The sequence below is a fragment of the Dermacentor variabilis genome, chromosome 8 (genome assembly GCF_050947875.1).
Source record: "Dermacentor variabilis isolate Ectoservices chromosome 8, ASM5094787v1, whole genome shotgun sequence".
Classification (NCBI taxonomy): Eukaryota; Metazoa; Arthropoda; class Arachnida; order Ixodida; family Ixodidae; genus Dermacentor; species Dermacentor variabilis.
In genome coordinates, this window is record NC_134575.1 from 12,554,009 (window position 1) to 12,576,733 (window position 22,725).

Here is a 22,725-nt window from a genome sequence, read left to right on the forward strand (position 1 = left end):
TGTGATCAAGAAATTCGATCCTGATCAGGCAGTTGAGAGTGCCCTGTGTGACTGGGTTATAAGACAGAAGCAAAAATTTATTTACCTTGCCAGACAGATGTTTTGCAATGTCTTCTTTTTTGCCTTATGTGTACTGCACAGCAAACAGCAGAGCTGGCAGCTGCCCAAGAAAAACAGATGGAAGTATGCGACATCTGTGGAGCCTTCCTCATCGTTGGCGATGCGCAGCAACGTGTCGACGACCATCTCATGGGCAAGCAACACATGGGCTACGCCAAGCTCAAGGAAGCTGTTGAGGAGATTGTGGTGAGTACTTGGGAACCGCGGTAGCACACTTGTCGGTCAGTATTGTCGCAAGTTGAGGGAAGGAGGCTGGTCTTATGGACAGACGGGCACAGGAAGGGATGCGGTCGGTGCTGGTGTTGCAGACATCGGTAGGGACTAAAATGGTACATCATGGTCGAGCTGCGCAGAGTAAGTACAGCAGTGTGCAGTTGTAGGGCTGTGAACTGATGGATGGAACGTTGAATGGAGAATGAAATTGAGAACCAGCCTGGTGCTCTTTGGCCACATTTGGCCCTCGTGCCACAAAACACCACCTTCATCATCAACTATTACGAACAACATTTGTTCACCATAAAGTTGAAAGAAATATGATTGATGGACGCGCCCTGGGTAGCCAATCGGATAGCTTGCCCTACTAACGTCATTGGATTAAATGATGTCAAATGGGTAGGGGCGGCTTAAAATTCAGCCGAGTGATGTGCTACGATCGGCAGCAATGTACATTTTTAAAACTTTATAATAAATTACACACTTTACACGGAGCACTTAGAAGCGTCAATTAATGATCAGAAGGACCTACTCTGACTTGGTAAGTTTGTACAAAATTGTTTCAGGGTCCCTTTAACCGTGGCCTTGATTCATGTTGCTGAAAGACAGGCATCCAAACACAGACACAAGCGAGAAGAAAAAGACAACACAAACCCCGACTATCACCTGATAGGTTGCACAGTGGTGGAGAAGAAGGAAGGTGCAATATAGTACTTATTTGTGCATGCTTAAGAGAAGGCAGCACCAACCTTTCTATCATAGACACATTCACAAAAGACAGCAGTTTATGTATGACAATTCCTCTCAATTTCCTCACTTTGTATCTAACTTTTTTTTTATGCCAAGTAAATAATATACTACAGTTGAACCATCTCATATTGGTACTGGTTTTAACAGTATGTTGGATATAACAATGAGCACTTCTTTCCCGTCTCCTTTCACCGACATTGGGGGTGTGTGGAAGGTAGATGTGAGAGAGAGGCGACAAAGGCATGCCATGCTAGGTGCACGGCACAAAAGCAGCAGGTGTGCCAAAGTGGCTTGCATTTTCTTTTTTCCTGGATATTGTGTTCGTTTTCTTTTTGGTGCAGGCACGCAGTAGCCAGATTTCTTATATTTCATCTCCTTAGAGACCCTTTAGCACCGGTACTGCATAAGGGGTAGGAATACAACATATACAAAAATGTGTTGCAATACTTTCAGTTCATGAAATAAAAAGTTGTTACATCTTGAACAAAATGTGACGAGCAGTTGACGGCACCAATTTGAGCCAATAATGCTGCTTGGGAACGTATAGTCACTGATGACCTCACAATCAGTGTTTCTCTCCCTTATGCTCCTCCGGTACCTATGTAAAAACCAGCAATTGGCATGTCGTAAGCTTGTGTCAGATGACTGCAGTAGAAGTAATGCTGTCGGCATTGCACATTCACCATCTTGCTGCTGTTATCACACAGGCACTTGCTTGACACATAGTACGTTTTACACAAACACCTGGTAACATTTTGTGTAATCCCAAACAGTGCTCGGTAGCCAGCTGCCAGCCAAACGCTTTGCATAACGTCTATTTAGCGTCTATTTAGGTTGTGCAGTCAAGTGTGCAGGCCATGAGATCCGAGAATAAGCTGAATACTTCCGCAGCCTGGTATTCGAACTTCCAGCCTGTACTAGAGTATGCAAGCAGCGTACTGCTGTACAGTTTTATTGGTTACAGTCGTGAACAGCTCATAAATTCACCATTTTCTGAGGTCTTGCAGTCTGCGAACTTTTGTGGTTGACTGTACGTAAGGGTCTTGTTATTGTTATACCGATGTCAGATAGGCCACTCTATTTATTTAACACCCTTCTGCAGCTTGCACAAAGGAGCTAATTGCGATCGACAATGCTCCCCATGACGCCGATATTAAACGCCACCAACATGGAGCTTGTACTCTCCATGGTCGCTCACGCGACGTCTTGTGAGTGTATCACTTGTGTGGCTTCTGCTGCGAGATGTTGATTGATCACCAGTGTTGAAGGTTGAATACATACGTGTTTCCTCTCCTTCAGAGTCGGCGTGAAAAAGAGCGAGAGGAAAAGGAGAAGCAGCGAGAGCGTGAAAGGGAGCGGAGACGGAGGCGCGAAGAAGATGAAACTCGAAGTCGACGAGGGCCTGAACCAGCTCGGGACGACCGGCGAGAGCGTGATGAGAAGCGGCACAGGAGTAGGTCCCCACGCGACGATCGAAGAGAGCGCACTGATGACAGAAGACGTGATGAAGACCGCCGACGGGACGATGACCGGAAACGAAATGATGAGCGCAAGCGTGACGATGAGCGCAAGCGTGACGATGAGCGCAAGCGTGATGATGAGCGAAAGCGTGATGATGAGCGCAGGCGGGAGGAGGACCGGAAGCGTGACGACGATCGCAAGCGGGATGAAGACCGCAAGCGTGATGACGAGCGGCGGAAGGAGCGCAGCCGGCGGGACGATGAGCGGAGTCGGAGGGATGATGAGCGGAGTCGAAGAGACGACGACCGGAGCAGCAGTAGGAGCGAGCGCAGCTCTCATCGAGACTCGCGGGATTCGCGGTCGTCTGGACACGACAGGGACAAGCACCACAGCAGCAGTAGCAGCAGCAAGAGTGACCGTGACTCTCACCGCAGCTCATCTTCTAGGGGTGAGCATGCTTGCAGAAATCGTTGGATTTTTCCTTTTTTGTGGTCAGGGCCCGAATTGTAGTGTGCATCCTTGTCATGGTCACTTCCTCCTCTGGCAGTGACATGCCCAGGATGAGGCCCTTGCAGACACCTGCTTCATTCAAACTGATGAGACTGAGGTGTACCAAGCCTGTGCTGTTCTCCCCTCGGTTTTCTAAAGGACTCTCTCATTTGTTTATTTCAGTGAGCAATGGCGACTCCAGTCCCCGTCACTGAGATGTCAAGTGAGTTGCTGGGGTCAACAGGTAGGTGTCACTGCGGCAGAAGGTGTCTGCCTTTCCTCTTCCCTCTCTCCTTTTTTCTTTATTCACTGGGCATTTTTCATCTTCATTTTTATCCTTTTCATCCTTCTGTTTTTTCGCTGGGATTGTGTTGTTCCTGTCGTGGGTGGTGACCTCTCCTTTTCCCCTCTTTGTTGTTGCGAAAGGGTTGGGGTGGGCATAGACACTGGGGCTGTTGGGATGCATTATGGACAGGCGGGGTCGGGGCTTGGTTCCCGATTGCTGCAAAAGGACAGACTGATGTGAGAGAAGCGACCGAAGACAGACCTGCTGATGTGCCTTCTTCCATCGTGTGTGTGTCCTTGCGACTTTTCGCCCCCCTCTCCCATCGGCGGAGCGGCTGTGTGGCAGCTTGAGGAGCCCGTCTCGAGAGCAAGCGAGAGTTTCGGAGCGAGGGTTCTTGTGTAACAGGCGAGTAATGCACCAGGTATGGCCTACCAACAACTGCATAGGGCGAAGCACCGTCGTCTTCTCATTAACTGTTACTGCCGTCGTGCATTGTGCGTTGCGGGGTTACCGTACTGATCTAATGGAATTCAATTTTCTTTTTAAATTTTGTTTCACCATAGATGCAGCACAAGTTGTACATGGAGTATTTTTGGCTACTTCTTCTTTTTATATATATATTTAAATGGTTAATGCATGAAACTTTGTGCGGGTGGCAGATATGAAAAGGCAATTGTTGGACTCTCAGGCACACTAATTAGTAGCTGATAAAACCAGTCTCGGCCACACAACTTGCAGGAAAGGAACATTTTAGAGTACTCTTTGACAAAGCGCACATAACATGTTCTGCACGTAACAAAATCACATATCGCAATATCCCGGGTTATCACCCCCACCCACTTCAAAGGATGAAATAATAAGTGTAGTTGTAGATGTTATCTGATGGCATGGATAAGTCAACTGAAAGTGAACAAATAACTGACACGTTTCACAAGCATTTTCGATAAAGGCTTTTATTCCTCGCCATCAAAGCTATCAACAGAGGCATTGGGGTCCCCATGAAAAGTAATACTATATAGGTGCCGTCATCTTGTATCATATCACTTGTGGACAAAGTGGCAAGCTCAAGTAAATGCGTAAATATTGACAGCTAAGAACATTCACAAGTAAGCAATCACATGCTGCTGCAATAGTCACTGCCAGCTGCCTGTCTGCTTTGATAAAGTGTCACACTGTCATTGCATCGCGAGGTCGGCGGGGCACCTTCACGGTTGTGCGTTTTGCAATGTGTAGACAGCTTGCGAAATAAATGGTGTGGGTGATATTCTGGGATATACTGCCAGTAGTTTGTCACCTTAGAAAAAGAGATATGAACTTTGTTTTACAAAACACCAATTCCGTTATCATTAACTTCTTAAGGCACTTATTGAGCTCTAAGCTGAGAACGTCTGAAGTCAGTGTAAAGAAATTCACAGCCGTACAAGACAAGCTGCAGAATTGGTTTCCTGGAATTGGCTCGAGGAAAGCAAGCTGTCGGCAAGCCTCATAAAAAGCAGACGTTAGGCTGGATTGTGCCTAAGGCGTGTACGTATCAAGTTCAGGGGCTTGGTAATGTTTTCACGTTAGCACATTGCTTGTTGCGTGTGGGTTAGCTATGCCAGCGAAAGATAGCCTCGCAGAAGCCGGCTCATTGCATGGTTCAGGTTGCATGCTGCGAGCGGGTAGCTGGGTTGTACGAGCGAGCGAAAAGAGAAGCAATTTGCTGCACGACGTCTGAAGCAGTGGGCTCTTACTTTCAGAGGTGGCAGGTTTTGGTGCTACCTGGCACCAAAAGTATGACTTCCCCAAACATTATGCGTGATGATGACCGTACAATCGTGCCCAAGTGTGCCTTGATCACTGTTCACAAGTAAGTTCTGTTGACTCGGGCTGCGGGAAGACGGTGCAAGATCACAGGTGAAGGCGATCTGTTGTCTTTTGTGATAACCTGAGCGAACAATGTTTTTGCTGTTGGCAGTGATACTGAACGGTTTAGCATTTTTCTGCATGCCAGTCTTGATAACATAGGCTGAAGGTCATTGGGGACTGCTTAGACTAGTTCTAATTGACTCTACAGAGTTTTAGTGTACATTATTATGCAAGCATAGACAGTGAACCATATCATCTTCAGAGAACGCTAGCTAAGTTGACTATTTGATAGTAATGCACCAAATATTTTAAGCATGGCACAACATAACTGTTGGTATTGGAACACCCAAAATGATGCAGTCCTGATATGACAGGCTCAAGGAAGCTTGTGTCGTGCAGTCACTTGCAAAAGTTTACGGACCATGGGGTCCGAGAAAAAGCCGCGCATCTTCGCAGCTTGGTATTTGGATTTCCAGCTTGTACAGTCGAGCCTGTTTATAGCGAACATGATAGTTCCGTGAAGAGTGGGTGTTGCATCAGTAGTTCGTTATGTGAACTTGCCCTTCAAAATGCGCAAAAATGGAACGACAATGAAGTTGGCATCAGCAGTTACAATTCAACAGCACTTTGGTCTGAAAATGTGATATTCTGTAATATTCATTTTTGTTCCCTGCACATAACCGCATCTAAAGAACAAAATGCACCGTCATAGCTCTTTCAAAACGGTGCCCTGCTTGTTTGTATCATTTGTCATTTCTAAACTACGGGAGCAGCATGCTGGCACTTTGCAAAGGTCTGTGTGCCGTTGCAACTGCAGCGTCCACCACACCTGCGCCGAAAGCCGCAATGTTACGTTTTCTAAGTCGCTTCACCCAAAAAGGTTCAAAGTCTCAAAGGTATCGCCATTCTGAAACGTTAACAGCAACAATGTAAATGAAGCATAGGAGAATCGTGATCTCCCAATAACAGGGTAGTAACCGCCAATGCTTTTCAAGGTAACCAGTGGTGCATTGTGCTACATTCATGTCTACTCTGACCGCATGAATATTGACATAGAACAACGCTTCAGCAGTGCTCTATGTCTAGCCTAAATGGGTCCACTTAGATGTGCTTGGGATGCTGCACAGGAAACTGCGCAAGAATGAGTGCTGTCATTGGGGCATTGAGATTGCATGCGGTTCTGGTTGGAGAAATGTGCAAGGAGTGCTGTCTCTGAGGCCTCCGAGGTAGCACCAGCAGGCATACTAGTGCTGACTCGGAGGCTACTGCTGCCACATGCTGTACAGCTTCGCCTTGAAAGAATGCACAGTGCATGCTCGTCTCGGCGGTCAGTGTCTTCGTCACATTGGTGGACTGGAGCGGGGGCACGTTGCGCTTCCATGCTCTGGAACATTGCTTGCGCCCTCCTTTTATCGTGACTGAGTTTGAAGTCTTCATTGTAACAGTACGGTGTTTTTGAAAATGTTCGTTATATCTGGATGCAGCTTGAATATTTAAGGGCTGGAATATTTAAGGCAGGGCTGGAAAATCTAAGCGAAATGTGATATATATAACTGATAATTTGTTATAAGTGGGTTCGACTGTACCAGTATATGAGACAAAAATAGCGTACAGTTTTCCTGGTCATGTTCACAAACTGCGTGGAAAAAAGGTCCTACAGTCCATAAACTTTTGAGGTTGACTATACATAGAGCTAATGAGTGTGAAAAATTAAGCACGATTCATGACATGACACTGTCATTGACGAAAGCTGCCCTCCTGAACCCTTGCATCCTAGTCCCTGGAGCTTGCGTGCAGTCAAAATCATGGAAAGTGGTTGCTGGAAATTGTAGCACACATTTATAAGTAGTGTGCTGTACACTGGAGCTTTGAATGGTCATGGAAAGCAGGGCAGGATAACTGGGCACCTGGATACTATTGCATTGTATGTTAAAAGAAAAAGCTCTACGGAGATCTTTTTATCTCTTGTAGCACTGTGAGCAACGAGCATTGCTTTTATTTGTATAAAAGTTGTGGCTAGAGACTGCGTGTCTATCGCAGACTGAAGAAGTACTAGTGTTTCACTGACATCTTAGGCTAATTCATTTGCAGTTTTAATCTCTTTTAATACGTTCGATGGCTTCCCTGCTTTTTTTTTTTTTTAATTTATGGATCCCACTGTTCCGTGTTTACAAGTGGCGCTGCTTTATTGTTATTTTTTTCCTCTGCCTTCTAGTTAAGAGATGCGTTTGCTTTGTTGCAAGTGTGTTGTGTAACGTGATGATGTAACAAATTGGGCCGCGCGAAGAAATGCAGCGGCCGCTCGGGCAAATGGCAACGGCACCCCCCAGAGTCACTCACGTCTTGACACACAGGTGGGCTTATGCCACTCTTGTTGGACACTCTCCAGACACTACTGCTTGGATCTTGTTTGCTGTTTGTTGACCTTTTCGCATTAGCAGTCTCCTTTTTGTTAAATTTTTATTTCCACCACACATGGTTCCACTGCAACTGTTTTCGTAGCCACCGGCACGCAAGTTTGTACGAAATGTTTGGCATCTTTTGAGTTACTTATTGTTCCGTGATGGAAACAGACTGCTATATATATATATATATATATATATATATATATATAAAAGAAAGAGTTAAACTTCATGGAACGGCCTACTCAAATTGCTGGTGGATGATGCGACGCTTCTGTTCTGCAGGAGTGGTATAGGAATTTTTCTTTTGCGATTTGGCATGGCTTCATTACGAAAGCTCGCTGTGAATTTTATTGCCTGTTTGGGGTTCAGTGTACACAAGTGGCCAAGAAAGAGAACGGGAGGATGCTTTTACATTTCAATTTAAAAAGCAGTTAATTTTCTCTATTGTTTATCTATTTGCTTTGTACTGTTGTTAGCCACCTTTGAGTATATTGCTAGACCTGCACTACATTCATGAAGTAACTACAGATGGTTATTTTTTGGTAACTTAAAAAAAAATAGTTAATTTGCGCCATTCTGGAAATGTAGGATGCTAGAAATGAGCACTTATGTAAGGCTAATCATTGCCATGCAACAAATTTGAAATGACACTTCGCTGCTGAGCTTCAGGTAGCGGGTTTGATCCTGGCCGCATTGTGATTGGGATGAAATGCAGGAGTGCTCGTGTACTGTGAGTGTTAAAGAAATGCAAGTGGCCGAAATTATTGTGGAGCCCCCCACTACGACACGACTCATAATCGGATCATGCTTTTGGCATGCAAAACCACAGAAGATATCTTTTAACAAGTTTGAATTCAGTTCAAAAGCCAGAAAGGGTGATGTTTAGGTAAATCCATGTAGCATGCGAGCATTTATTTATACGAGGTTTATTTACCAGCACTCATTGTTCCAGTGCTTGATAGAGCTTTTTCTCTAGTACTAAAAAGTGAACGCTAGAAACTAACAATTAGCTTGGAAGGCTGCATTTTTGCAGGAGTTTATCTTTCTGTGCCCCATCATTGAGATGCCAAACATTGCTTGCGTGGGGGTGTCTGCAATGTCCTTGTGGTGACGTTTCATTGGCATGAATGCTCTCTCTCCAAGGCATTTGCCTTCTTGGTATCTAGCTTATCTTTGTCAACTTCCTGGGACACTGTGTGAGCTATCTGCGGCATTTGGCAGAAATGGATTTACATGCGAGAAGCGGCCTTTCAAGGGTTGCAGCATTCAACTGCTGAACATGTGCGCTAAAAAAAAGAAAGCTAAGGTAGGGCTCGTTGTTAGCTTTTCAGCGGAATGCTGGCAGTAGTTTCATCTTTCAGCCGTTACAATATCCAATTGCAGGAGACAAAATAGGAAGGCTGTTTTATTACATCATGCAGCAGTGGGCACGATTTAGTGTTGGGAATTAAAATGAGCTAAGGTCTGAGGCATTCACGAATTGACAATGTACTGCGCTTAAACTTTCTCATTTGATAAGGAGCTAGGCATGATATGTATAGCTACCACACGCATATATAGATGAGCGACATGCATCAACTTAGGCTTAGCACACAGTTGTGCAGCCTTACTATTTATCAATGCACAGGCTAAAGCAATCATAGTAGCATCTCAGGGAGCGGAAGTTATACACTGGGTACCGTTATGTATTTTTCTATGTAATTCCCATACGGGCCTTAAATAAATAATGGATCAACTTAATGTTGTGCTCAGTGTGTGTAACTTGTCTTGAGCTTCACTCGAGCCCAACACAACACGCAGGTTGTAAACATGTTTGACAACAGTCCAGCAGGACACAGATAACATTGTGGACTAAGCTTAACGAGCAAGCTGGGCATCTTTAGAAGCTTAAACAGAGAATGCATAGGGCAGTGCCGTGGGGAGAGAAGGCAAAGCGCACCACAGGGTTCGAAGCCGTAGATGAAGCATTGCATCCACCGGACTCCTCACGCTCTTCGACTTCTCTTCCGTGTTCCAGCGTTCTGGTGAAAACCTGGCAAGCAGAAAAGCACTGGCGGAAGAAGCGTCAACACTGCGGGCATTGTGTTGGCAGCGACATCCCGATGGCAGCCCAACCCATGCTGGCATTGGAGCCGCAATAAGCAAGGAACAAAAAGACCCGCCGAGCCGCCACCATCCGTTTCACCGAAAGAAGGTGCTCCTTTGCTTTCCGTTTGCCTCACATCTTTAGTTGAGAGAGAAAGCAAAAAAAAGAAAGAAAGCAGATGTGTTCCCTTTCATCAATTTTCTTTTCTGTTGTCTTTCCCTCCCCTCATTACGAACTGCACTCATCACTCCTTCCTTCCATTCTTCGAATCAACTTAGCTTGCCTTAAGTTAATGTGGACGGTTTACATGAACACAACATTTGCCGAGTGTAAGCGAGTTACTGTTTTTACGTTTCTGCATTTGAAGCATCAGAGTTGAGAAATAAAGAGTGGTGTTGTAGCAGTGCTGCTGTTTTGGCTGTTGTGTGATTTACTTTGGACCAATGGCCAAATGGACGTATGGGCGTAGAGTTAGACCTTCCCAGTGAGAGAGCCCCCCCCCCCCCCCCCCCGGGCATCGCCTTAAAGTTCTCAGGACTGCTTTGAACCTGCGTGAGCCCCCGCTCAAAAGCGACAGCATGTACAAGAAGGCGTTCTCTGCCTTCAATGGAAAGGTATGTACCTGGCTGAGTGTTTCTCCACAGTGGTGGAACAAAGGAGCTCTCTGGAACCAATGTTTCAACAAGGGGGCTTTCCAAAGTAGCATTTTACATTACTCACTCCAAACAGGAAAAGGGAATAAGTGAGTGTGACCAGGAAAATCGAAATGTTTAAACTGGAGGCTGTGCCAAAGAGTTTGTGCTGCTGGTGCTTCCAAGTATGGGGCGACAAAAAAGTGAACCAGCAGCAGATGACATAGAAGAAAAGGCCTTCATTGATGCATTTGTGTACCGCGTGGTTTGTTGTTTAGACTGTGTCTTCGGGATTAGCCCACATTTTTCACAAAGCCCCGGTTCCTGTTTTAGGGGCACTCAGTTAAACAAGCACATCTTGGTTTCATTTTGGCCATTTTGCACATTGTTACTGCTCTGTGCATACCTATATGCTAACTTGATGTGTTGTCTTTGTTCCAAGCTTCATTTTGATGCTCCTTTCGTTATCTTATACGCATTGGAAAACTTGACGAGAAAAAGTGGCCAGACACCCAGGTCCTACAAACCCCAAATTGGTCTGACATCTCCAAGATCTCGCCTTCAAAACTGGAAATGGTATTCACGAAAGAATACCTTGTCGAGCATTTCCCTTTGGCACCAGCTCCGAGGGTCCACGAGAGAATGAGGCAACAGGGCAAGAAGGCTGGGAACATTGTGGAAAAGTAGCATAGTAGTTTCCTACCAATACCACTAGAGGGCACATTGGTGCTGTGATTGCTCAGCTGCAATGGGAAAGATTGGTAGTATGCTTCGATTTGTCTGATATTAATGCTTATGGCTTTATTTTATCTACCTTTATTGGGCTAGGTTTCAAAGTAGTTTTATTTTTCTGAATGCAGAAAGCAATATGACTGCACAGGCAAATTTACGGAGGGAGAGGGGGCACTTGCCCCCCCCCCCCCATATATGCCCTCGCGTGTTGCAGAAAAGGCCTGGCTCTGGGCAGTTCCCACCTTAGCAAATGCCAGCTTGCGTTACTTGCATCATGTCGTTTTTTGGGACCACTATATTCATATTTTAGAACACTGCGGGCAAGGGTTAGTATAATCAGCCATGCCCAAGGACTGCTGTGCCTTATGGCATGAAATCGCTGGATTATCAAATGCTGGAACTATTGAATCTGTGTCCAGAGCTTGCCTACATAGTGTTGCACTCTATCTTATCACCATCAAAATTTTAATCTCGCATCTTGCAGGTATAAATGTCAAATTTCATTGTGTAATCATGGCTTATCATAGATATGTTTGTAAAAATGGCCTTGGTTGAACATGCCGAGACATTTCAATACCAATAGAACAATATTTGAATTTTTTCTAAAGCATGTGTCACTTCTGATGTCAACGTTATTTTCGGGCGGTTTCTAAATGAAAGCTAAACTCAAGAGCGAAAACGGCATATTTCATATTTTGAAGAAATGAAGGCCATTTATTGGTGGCGTGCACAGACAATTGGAACTGTGTAGGTTGCTTATGTGGTCTGAAAACACTAGCTGAATACTCGCTTTCTCCCAATTTCTATGTGTTATACACGGCATTTAGTTGTTTTCTCCCAGTATCCTTGGTAAACAATCCGGTGCACGGCATTTATTCGAAGTACGAAACAATGTTGTGAGCGACGAGCCATAAATGTTTGTTCTGTGTAGGTTCCAATACAGTCTGCAGAAAGTTACTCATCGAAGCATTCCAGGGTGTTGTACTGCCGCTAATCTAACTGTTTCCCAGACTCCTAAAACCACAGCACAAGATAGTCTTGAAATTCTGTGAATATAGAGAAAATTTTAAGCAGAATGCATTGTGAAACTGTTTCCTGCTTTAGAAGCAAGTGTCGCAGATAAAAACTAGACCCTAGTTCTTCCATGTGTTTTTGTATATATATATATATATATATATATATATATATATATATATATATATATATATATATATATATATATATATATATATATATAATGAATGAGAAGAAAGGAAACCTAGGGGCAAATATTTATTTGTCATATTAGAGAAACCAACAAATGGACATCAATGACAGCATAGGGGGAATTACTTGCACTTATTAATTGAATTAAATGATAATAGTAGAAATGAAAGTGGATGAAAAAACTTCAGCTAGCATGTGTGGGTTCATTAACTAGTTGCTTCACCTGAAAAGTACATGTGCATGTGATGCCTGCGACAGAAAGGATGTTCCACATCCGCTGCCAAGGTTTGCGAGTGGTGGCGCTGGCTAACACTCCCAGGGGGGTTAGTTCTAGTAGCAACACAAATACCCCAGGAAGTGGATGGGAAAATGGCGCTGCAGCAGCTCAAACGGTGAGAGAATTGCATGCGTAATGCGAAGATGTGGGTTCATATCCTACCTGCGACCAGTTGTTTTTTTAATCCCTTTCATTTTTCAATTATTTCTTTAATTCACTTAATAAGTATAAGTAATTTCCCTGCGCTGCCCTTGGTGTCTTTGTTTGTTGGTTTCTTTGATATGACTACATATATATATATATATATATATATATATATAGAGAGAGAGAGAAGGATCAGATTGTGGCTATTGCTTCCAAAATTTCGTTTGCACTTTTGAGTCTTTCCACATGATTAGACATGATGCACGAAAGGCTTCAGACAAAATGACGCACACAAGTGCAGACACTACAACTTGCTGTCACAAGTAAAAGTGCCTTATTATGGAGCATGTGCTTTCATTGGCTTCATTTCCTGCTGACATTACATGGTCACGATTAACAATATTCACCAATGATTACAACACTCCCTAATTTGAAATTTGAGCACAGCTGTACACGTGTTTTTATTTCACTATATGCTGGCTGGCACGGACAGTCTGTCTCGTACGGCATTTCTCGTAAGGCAAGTGTGGCACGACTGCCTCGATAATCGGGAGATCACGAGAGGCAGCAAATGGTTGACGCATGGGCTCCCTTCTCTCGATGGCTGTGACCATCTCGTAGCCATCGTTGCCACAAAGCCAGTCTTGCGCGGCACTATGCGTTTCTTCTCACACTTTTGGCATACCCTCCTCCCTTTTTCTCCTCGCGCTCTCTTCACTATCACCGTATTTACTCTCCCGCTGTGCTCTGCGCTCACTTTCATCCTTCACTCTGTTTGCTTACAAGGCATGCCGCCAAGGCTTGCCGCAGGAATGGGTGCCTGAGAGCTATGCTCTTAAAAATGAAGCCCCTCTGTTTCCTTTCTAATTTATTATGGAGGGCGATCTCATAAAGTTTGGCGCCAGGATTCTGCGACACAGTCGACTTATTTAATTCCGCAAGAAGATCCATACAGCATCCACACGTCAAAACATTTATCTGCATTAAATCATCACACGATTTGGACTAGTTTTGCACATCCCATGGAGGTTGAATTCACGCAAATTGACCGTGGGCTAAGAAGCAGCAGCACAGTCTCTGCTCAACAGGGTGGTCAAACAATGAACAGAGAAGCAGGCGTCACGTTTTGAGTGCACCATTTTTATGTACTGAACAGAATGGCTGGGGCCCAACATTTGGCATTGCACATAACACAGCGAGATTCATGAAGTAAACCAAACATTGTCTTGTCTGGAGATTCCATATTACTTTACTACTGGAGCTAACAACACATCCTTTCCGAGCTTGTCATTCTTTAGCTCAAGTCAGTGGCTTGGGAACTGCTGTAAACATCTCCCACAATATCTATAGATAATGGCAGCCATAGCTTCTATAACTGTGTACAGCTGTAGCTGTTCAAACGCTCGTATGGAGGCAGACTATATATATCCTGTGTGAGTCTGATGGCCTTACATAATTATGAAGTTATTTTATGCATTCAACATTGCCCTCCACAATCCAACTTAGTAGAATTTGATGAAGTAACACATAAATTATGAAATTATTTTGCCAACTTCTGTGCGGCAAACACTTGATTGGCTATGCACGGAATTCTTTTGTGAATGCCAAATTATAAAACATCAACAGCGTTCAGTATAACGAGTTCACTGGGGAATTCAATTATCTAATGCAGAATACTATGTGCTCTTCAACCATTTGAGGCTCCACACAGCAAGAACTTGGTGCGCAAATCATTAGCAAAAAGACAAGAACCTTGGTGACATAAAAGAAAGGATCGGGACATGTATTCACAAAACATCTCTTTTGCGAATGCCTTCCATAATTCGTCATTGCCTGCCAAGGTCTCATCGTGCCAATCACTATTGTGCTGTGGATGCCAGCAAATCTGAGAATTCTCTTGAGAATTTTTGTGAATACGAGTTCAGTATCTTTTAGTGGCCAAGGTTTTCTTTGTGTAATGGTTAAATGTGTGTGTTGCATGTTTGTTTATCTCTCCATGCACACCTTGTTTTAGCATAGTTGCCTTCAAGCAGTGGAACAATTTGCACCATCACACATGCTTTGTAAATAGTGCACAAAATGAAAAAAAAAAAGATATATATATATAAACCTCTTCATTGGCAGAAAAGATGACATGGTCGTGTCTAGAAATATACAGAGTGGCAAATACAAGTGGAAAATATGGCTAGTATTAATGCCTAGAGCACTGGCTTCACTAACACTTGTTTTATTCGTAGCATATCACAGGGAAGAACCACAGCCTCAGATTGTAAAGTTCCATGTTGCCAGTGGAACTTACAGCTGGACTGTGCTTGCTTCTTGAATTCAACTGAACTGCTCAAGGGACACCAAATATAGCGCGGAGAACTAGAAATGTCATGTCGAAAACAGTGGCCCACAACAAATTGTAAATCAATCTTTAGAGTCGACATGCCAACGATTGCGGAGTGTTGTCAATGTCTCCACGGTTCATGCAATCTTCCATCTTATATTTTTGTAGTGAATAACACTGAATACTTCACGTAGGTGACAAGATGTGTGCCATACATATTGTAATTTTTCTAAAGTAGCTTTCACTTCTTGGTTTGACACTGGCATTTTTCATGCTTTGGCACAACTTTGCTAATCTTCAAGTAGTACTTGTCAACATAGCAAAACAGGCACGCTTGCCATAAAAAAAAAAAAAAAGAGGAGTTGTGTACTTGTTGAATAATGGCTGTTGCCTTCGCGCCTACAGCGCACATCTTCAGGTCTTTTTTTTTTCTCGTGATTAGCTAAGTATATGACAGACAAGAGACTTCATCCAAGGTGTTCCTAGGGTTCACATAGTCTTTTGTGATCTATATATTGTTTGAAAGCATAAATATTATTCAACATTATTTTCTTTCAGGCAAATGTGTGAACACTTCTCACTGTCAACATGGCTTTCTTGTTCTCTGCGCCATTTTGGTTCCTTGTCTGAGCATTAGTGGCCCAAGTGGTCCATGAGCGGTCTCCTCCCCAAGATGACTTCATCACAAAACAAAGATGAGGACAACAGGAAGAATTATTCATGACACGATCATGCAACACAATTAAAACGTGCACAGTGTACGAGAACAAGAAGAATAGGAAATTGACACAGCATACATTGTACTCTCAACTAAAATACTCAAGATATTCTCAGTTAACATCTGCTGAGAGAACACGGCCATGCAAAAACATAAGTTTCGTCTTGCAAGTCAGTACTCTAGTTTGAGTAACCACTGATATCCCTGTGATTATACTACTTATTATTTATTTGTTACTGATGTTCCCATCTCATCACGTCATAAAAATCATCCTGTAAAGAAAAGTATTGAAGCATTCAGATTTAAAAGAAAGGTTAATGAAAAATGTGTTCATCTGCTTACAAACAGTTTCACTATCTAAAGAGCACATGTACTGTAGTTTGCTGTCCTTATGTGGTGGTTGTACTTCTGCAGGTGTTTGGTTCTTGCTAGTTTCCATGAAGTTATTACTTTTCATGTTGCAAACTACTGCCCTTAATGAAGCAAGTTTAGTTGAGAGTACAAGACATTCTTTCCATCTGCCATTGTTTCAGGTGTTCTCAACTTGTCTAACTGCATGTTTGAATCATTGATCTGCAGCGAACTTCCTACGTTTGAGTGGAGGGTTGAAATCCTACCAACAAGAACAGAAGAAAGGGGGTGGGGAGGAGTTTCCAGCACAAAGTTAATTTGGTCAACTGAAAAAGTGATATTATTCATTTGACAAGCAGTAAGAGAATTTACGCTGTTGTATGCTATGGCCCATTCCTACCATAAACACAGAGTTTGTTTTCTGCTGTCACAGCTGAAACATGATGACGAGGCCGGCAGAAATATTTTTCATGCTGCCATGTCAGCAAAACATGTTTTATCATTACGGTATGAATTCGAGCTAGTTGGTAGGGCAACATTTTTTAAGGGAACAACACAAGAAATGGCAAAAGCAATTGGCAAACACACACCTGCAGAGAAACTGTGTGTTTGTCACTACCTTCAAAAATGTTTTATCAGTGATTTCTTGTCAACAAAACTGATAAACTGTAGCACTTTGATTACTTTGACTATGTATGAGTTTGCTGTTCCCTTTAAAAGTTAAACATACTGTACACTCTGCTCCGATGCATGTTAACATGCTCAATAAACGTTTAACTAAATTAGTCAACAGAGAGTGTCATGTGCTTTCTATCCTGTTGTCCCCATCCTAAATAAGTTGCACGTAACGCATCCTTGAGGAAGCATTGTTGTTTAAATAAAGCTGTGTCACTCTACGAGTTACATTGCGAAGGACGCTATGGATCAGAAAACCCTATTAATGGAACATCGTTGTCGTCTGCTTCCGCTGTCTCAATTAGCACAGTGCCTCCATTCTTGCGAGAGGCTTCAACGAGGGCGCGGAAGTGTCCATTACCGATACGGAGAAGTTCCCGCGGAATGCCGGACTCGATGACCTTGCCGTGAGACATGACTAGGACTTGATCACAGTCTAGAACAGTTTCCACCCTGCATTTTGTTTTAACCGGAGACATTATTATGTGGGTAACAAAAAATGAGTTCAGCATTTGCAGTTAAGCCAGAACCTAATCATGCTTGATGACACCACGAATGTTTTTGGTTACACATGCAGCTTTTCAATATCAATATAGCATCTTGTTATTGTCTGCAAGAAACTTAGTTCTGTGTGAAATCGAGCGATCTGTAAAATTTGGAGAAATGACAATTTAAAAGTAAACCTTGTTGTTACAAAGTAGGTTGCTGAAACGAAATAATGAAAACAGATAATGTGAATTCACAACAGGGTATACTTCAAAGGAAATTATGTTTAAGATCATTTTTAAGGCTTTAAAATCCTGTTGAACATGATGAACCATAATTTTTTTTCCCAGATACAAAAGCAATTTCACATATACAGTAGAAGTGCTTTCATATGTTGTTAAAAGGAACTTACTAACTGGGACGACGTGCAATCTGAAGTCGCTAAAAAATTTGGCAGAGTCAAACATGCTGACATCTATGTAATGCGAAGCGTTGCACAAATTGTTGCAGCACAAGCCACCAATGCGCGCCAAGCTGGTGGGGCCCAAGTAGCCCGACACACACACATTGTCATTTATGTGGATTTGGCAAGCTTAGACTTGCACTCCTCGAATGCTGGGTCAGCAGCTTTTTCAAGCGGGGCATTTCGGCGAGATATTTCAACGTGCCCACTTGGCGCAAATCATTTCGGCATGAAGCACCAACGCGCATTGAGCTAATGGGGTTTGAGTGACCCGAGGCGACCTTGCCATTTTCCTATTGCATAGTGCTTTAAAGGGACACTAAAGTGAAAAATAATGTCTTCTGCATCAGTAAATTACCGTTCTACAACACCAAAAACACCACTCTTACAACGAGAAGACGTTTGGTAAGCCAGAAAAAGCGCAAGAACGAAATATAGGTGGCGACGCCTACTTAAGTTCCCGCAGCTGGGGGCTGTGACGTCTTGGATTTCGATGGCATCTTCTAGGGCCTACTAATTATATATAGCGGTACAGATTGACTACATTGTGTTCTAAAGGAACCAAATATTAAACATGGAAAGTTTCAGGAACCTTCATTCAGCCAACGTGGCCCAAATGCGAAAACATACTTTGGAAACCCTGACGTCACGCTGACGTACCGGCGCTGGGGTTTCGGCGCGAAATTCAAATACTGATACTTGGACCTTCATTTTCTCATCTAATAATCAAACTATCTTTCTTTTAATGACTGCTTGCAGGGTTCTCAAACAATGCTTCATTAGTCTAAACTGATTTATTGTTTCGCTTTAGTGTCCCTTTAAACTGGCAACGGGAAACAGACAAAACCAAACTGGTGAGTGATACCGGAATACAATGCCACCAGACTGAAACATGACAGTCACTTCGTGCCAACTGCAGCAAGGAACGGCTGTGTATTTGGGTTATTGCCTATGAAAAATGTGCTGTGAAACAGATAGGCGAAGCAGCCTATCGCAATAGAGTTGGCGGTGATACCTGTGAATGGGACGTGCGACGACCCGATGGAGATTTGCTCGTACTAGAATACGAAAATGGGTGCGGGCCAGCGTTTTTATATAAGACGGGTAAGGGGTGTTGTGGGGAAGCCGCTGCAGTGGGTGGCCACTGTTCTCGATTGCGCACGCCTTGCATCTTTTCAACATTGTCTAGCAAAATATTAAATTCAGCAACTCCCTGTAATGGAACTTCATAAAACAAGAAACTGGCTTCTGTAAAACCATGCTTTCAACTGCAAAAAAAGAAAAGAAAGAAAAGAAAAAGAAAAATCTTGAAAGCAGGGATAAGTGCTCACCTGTGGGCTATCACAAGAATGGTGGTGTCTTGGAATGTGCTTCGAATTGTTTCCTGAATCGCACAATCAGTCTCGGCGTCTACGCCCGCAGTTGCCTCGTCGAGGCAAAGGACCTGAAAAAATTGTTTATAGGCAGTATGTTAGTGACACAAATGCCTTTATATCCTCCAGGCACTGTACGTGCAATTGTACATGGCAAGATTGTGCTTCAAAACCAATATCACTGGTGAAAATAATGATATTTAAAATGTGTCGCATACATTATAAAACACTGATAATTGAACCTGTACTGCAAGTTTGACTAATAAGTGTAAAGTGTTTTCGCAAAACAAGTTGGAATATAGACAGCTGGGTGTTTGCTTTCAGTGCAAGTATTTCGTCAGGTAGCAGCTTCACAGTGTTCATCGTTTTTAATGATGTTCCACGTTGGCCATATACCTAAGTGACTGTATAGGTGCTTTTCAAGTATGCTACACAGGAAATAGTTGATGTTCTCATATCTGAAATTCCTACGAAGAGTACTTACGTGGAGTCCACATTCTGTGAATGTGGCAAAACTCGCTGAAGAATTGCTGTACCCTTTTCAAAATCCTGAAGGTTTAAGAACTGTGGAGAAACTAAATTTTCAAGGGACAGAATTGACTGCTGCCTGAAGGGGTTATGCAACAACAGGAGGAGCAAGCGCACGATTATGCTAGTGGCCTACTTCAATGAGAGAATAATGGCGGCTAACTTCGTCATTATCAATGCTTACCCACAGTATGCTTGCTACGACTTTGCACAGGCGGTAATGATTGAAGTGCATTTGGCAAGAGTATTTCGCCCAGCAAGTCCCTTTATCTGCCTTCATTTTAAAACCACTGTGGCAGCTTGGCGGATATGATATTCTTTTGCCAAGCAGGAGGTCACGATATCGATTTTTGGCCATGTTGGTTCCATTTTAACAGGGCTGGAATGCAGTATATGCTCCTGTACCAAGCTTTGAATGCACGTTAACAAATCAAGGGTGGTTTAAATTAACCTAGAATTCTCCACTATGGCAACTCTATCATTTCTCTTGTGTAGCTCTCGGATGTGAAAGCCGATGAATGAGCCAATCGAACAATATTCTGTGTAAGTACTTGCCATAAGTAGGGCAGCAAAAGCAAGCACTGTCAGTGGTCTAGTAGACCGCACATTATTTGGGGATGGCTTGCGAAGTTAAAAGCGCTGTTAAATTTTCTGAAAGCGCATACAGATTCTTTCTTTCTTTTTGTTCTTCTATTTATGGGGTTAAATGTCCTGAAACTGTACACTTGGCTGCGAGGGACATTATAGTGAGGGTTCCCGACTCAGTTTGACCACCTAGGGTTCTGGGCTACCATCATTTTACCATGGATCCGTACTAATTTGCCCAAATGTCAACACTGCTTCACTGCACTTCATGCACGGCCACCCAAAGCCCTACACCCCACTTTTTTTACCTCCCTCCTATGAACCCACTTGCTAGTTTTAATCCTTTGAGTGCCGAGTGTCTTTTCTACAGTGCAACAAATTTAATTTCTATCTAAGTAATATACAAGCAGGCTTTAAATTCAAATAATATTTCTAGGCAATATATATTGCTAAATATTCAAATACCTTAAAATTCGAAAAGTAACAAAAGTTTTTATGCAATAATTTTAATTTGGATAATTAGTGCTTCTCAGGCAACATGGCCTCTTTGTAGCTGCTATTGTCCCTTGAAGACTCCTCATAATTAACATTGAAGTCTACAGAATCAGAGTTCAGAAGAAGTTCTTGATTTTTTGCATTGTTAAAAAAAAAAAAAAACATTCACGCCTTCCGCACTGATCCGCCGCGTCTGAAAATGAGAGACACGAGCAGCAGTGACAGCCGATAAGCTTTATCCCCTGCCATCCGCCGTATAAAAACAAACCCTACCATAAAATTTATGTCTCAACTAACTTCCGAGTAGATGGCCCAACCAGCCTATGGGTGCTTCAGGTTCAAAAATTATCTTGAGCATGGCCAGGGGTGCGCACTGCTGACCAGACGAGCACAGTCGGGTTGGGCAATGTGGTATGAACTACAGAGGGCCGCCGTTTGAGAAATTGCCGTTCCTAGTGCTTACGCTTCTTAAGTGTTCTCACGGTGCACTTTACTAGAGCATACAGTTTTAGAGAACACAGTCCCAGGTTTAATCTGGTGGCGGTGGGTCCTTTTCCTCAAGTTTTTATCTCTTATTTATTCTTCACTACGCTCACGCACTGATGACGGTTCCTTGTTATGGACGGGATGCGGCCAGATAGCTTTGGCTAGGTGGAAGGGACAAATAAGAGAAATTGTAAATTAAACTAAACACAGATATAACAAATTGTCGGATGCAACTAATATTGGACATAGTGAAGGTGTCCTCGTACCAGATTCGACTTCATTACAATGAAGTTTGACTGCATCAAAACTCTCTGAAACTAGGCTTTTTATGCGGTCCTATTATTTAGTTGCAGTTGGCCTTTAACCAGCTGTTCGCTGTAAAACACTGATTTCTTCTCACTCACCCGTGCCTTGTACAGAAGGGCCCTAGCCAGGGCTAAAAGCTGACGTTGTCCAGTGCTCAGTAAGGAACCCCGCGGCCCCAGGCTTGCTTCCAGGCCTGTGCCTGCTCCAGCACTGCTGTTGCGGAGCGACCGGATGGTACGACCCAACTGGCACCTGTCCAGGGCCTGCCAAATCTGGGCATCTGAATGCAGCCCCCGAGGGTCCACATTGTCTCGCACCGAGCCAGAGAACACGAACGGGTCCTGCGGGATGGCCGCTAGCCGAGACCTGCAACAGTTGCGATCGGTGATGGAGGGAAGTGTCTTTAACAGGAAGCTTGGCTACAAGACTGTAATGGCAGGCTAACAGAAGCAGTTATTTCAATGGTGCTCACAGCACACACATACTAAAGAAAAAAGGAGCAGGCAGAGCAAAAGTGCACTTATACTAAAACCCTCCTGTCCTTTCTTTTGCACTGTGAACACCATTGAAACGAACCGTTATCAACTTACTCAAGCTTCAATACTTGCAGAAGCAGTTAATAAGGCTTGTAGAGGAGCTAGTCTGTCTTCTGTATCCAAGTAAGTTGCACTACACAGGTTACTGGAAAACAACTCAAATGGTAGATGAAAAAGAAAAGAAAAATGAAAGATACGAAATGAAGTCACAGCTCGTGCACTTAGTTTCACGTCCTTTATTTATTTATTTTTTTCATTCAAGTACCCTAAAGGCCCATGCGGGCATTACATAGGGGTGTTACAATGAATTAGTGATATATACAGTATACGAATTTAAACAGATAATGCATGCTACAATAAAAAGAACAAAAGTGGAAAAATAGGAAAACACACAAAAAGAAACCAGTAAGAGCAATACAATGACACGTCCTAAACGCTGAAGATGCATACAGATTTAAAATGGGTGTTGCACAATATCAACGTAACTTGGTCACTTTATACAAGGAAAAATACTTTATAAAAACGTACACGTACCAGCAGATACTGCATGACACAATGAAAAGCACAAGCAGAAAAGATTTTATGCAGTACAAGTGACTCTGCGCTAACCTAGAACAAAACCATTTGCGCAAGGAACATCAAAATATGGTGAGGAAAAAAAAAAGGCGCGCAACAACACAGTGATGCCTATAACAAATGAGCAAGAGAATGCTATGTTAGTACGTTAAAATACTGTTTTAGT

The 22,725-nt window shown here is 43.2% G+C and overlaps 2 protein-coding genes across 6 annotated transcripts in view; one reads left to right on the top strand and one right to left on the bottom strand.

The window, feature by feature from the left end:
- LOC142589636 (luc7-like protein 3) overlaps nucleotides 1–22,725 on the top strand; it is a 34,422-nt gene that overhangs the window by 4,572 nt on the left and 7,125 nt on the right. The window contains exons 5-9 of one of the 3 annotated variants that reach the window (XR_012829901.1): nucleotides 142–306; nucleotides 2,383–2,992; nucleotides 3,217–3,277; nucleotides 5,059–5,168; nucleotides 9,590–10,066. Coding sequence is in view for 1 of the 3 variants with exons in the window: in XM_075701158.1 (XP_075557273.1) it covers nucleotides 142–306; nucleotides 2,383–2,992; nucleotides 3,217–3,248 (807 nt within the window). In the remaining 2 variants the exon portion in view is untranslated. Of the gene's footprint in view, nucleotides 1–141; nucleotides 307–2,382; nucleotides 2,993–3,216; nucleotides 3,278–5,058; nucleotides 5,169–9,589; nucleotides 10,067–22,725 lie in introns of those variants that run through there. The other 2 variants (XR_012829900.1, XM_075701158.1) reach the window with 2 other exon arrangements.
- The window catches only part of LOC142589630 (ATP-binding cassette sub-family C member 10), a 45,886-nt gene continuing 36,767 nt past the window's right edge, over nucleotides 13,607–22,725 (bottom strand). For 2 of the 3 annotated variants that reach the window (XM_075701143.1, XM_075701144.1), the window contains exons 18-20: nucleotides 21,546–21,813; nucleotides 19,006–19,118; nucleotides 13,607–17,178 (exon numbers count right to left, since the gene is read on the bottom strand). In XM_075701143.1, coding sequence (XP_075557258.1) covers nucleotides 16,968–17,178; nucleotides 19,006–19,118; nucleotides 21,546–21,813 — 592 coding nt within the window. In that variant the 3' untranslated portion in view covers nucleotides 13,607–16,967. The remainder of the gene's footprint in view (nucleotides 17,179–19,005; nucleotides 19,119–21,545; nucleotides 21,814–22,725) is intronic. The other variant, XM_075701145.1, reaches the window with a different exon arrangement.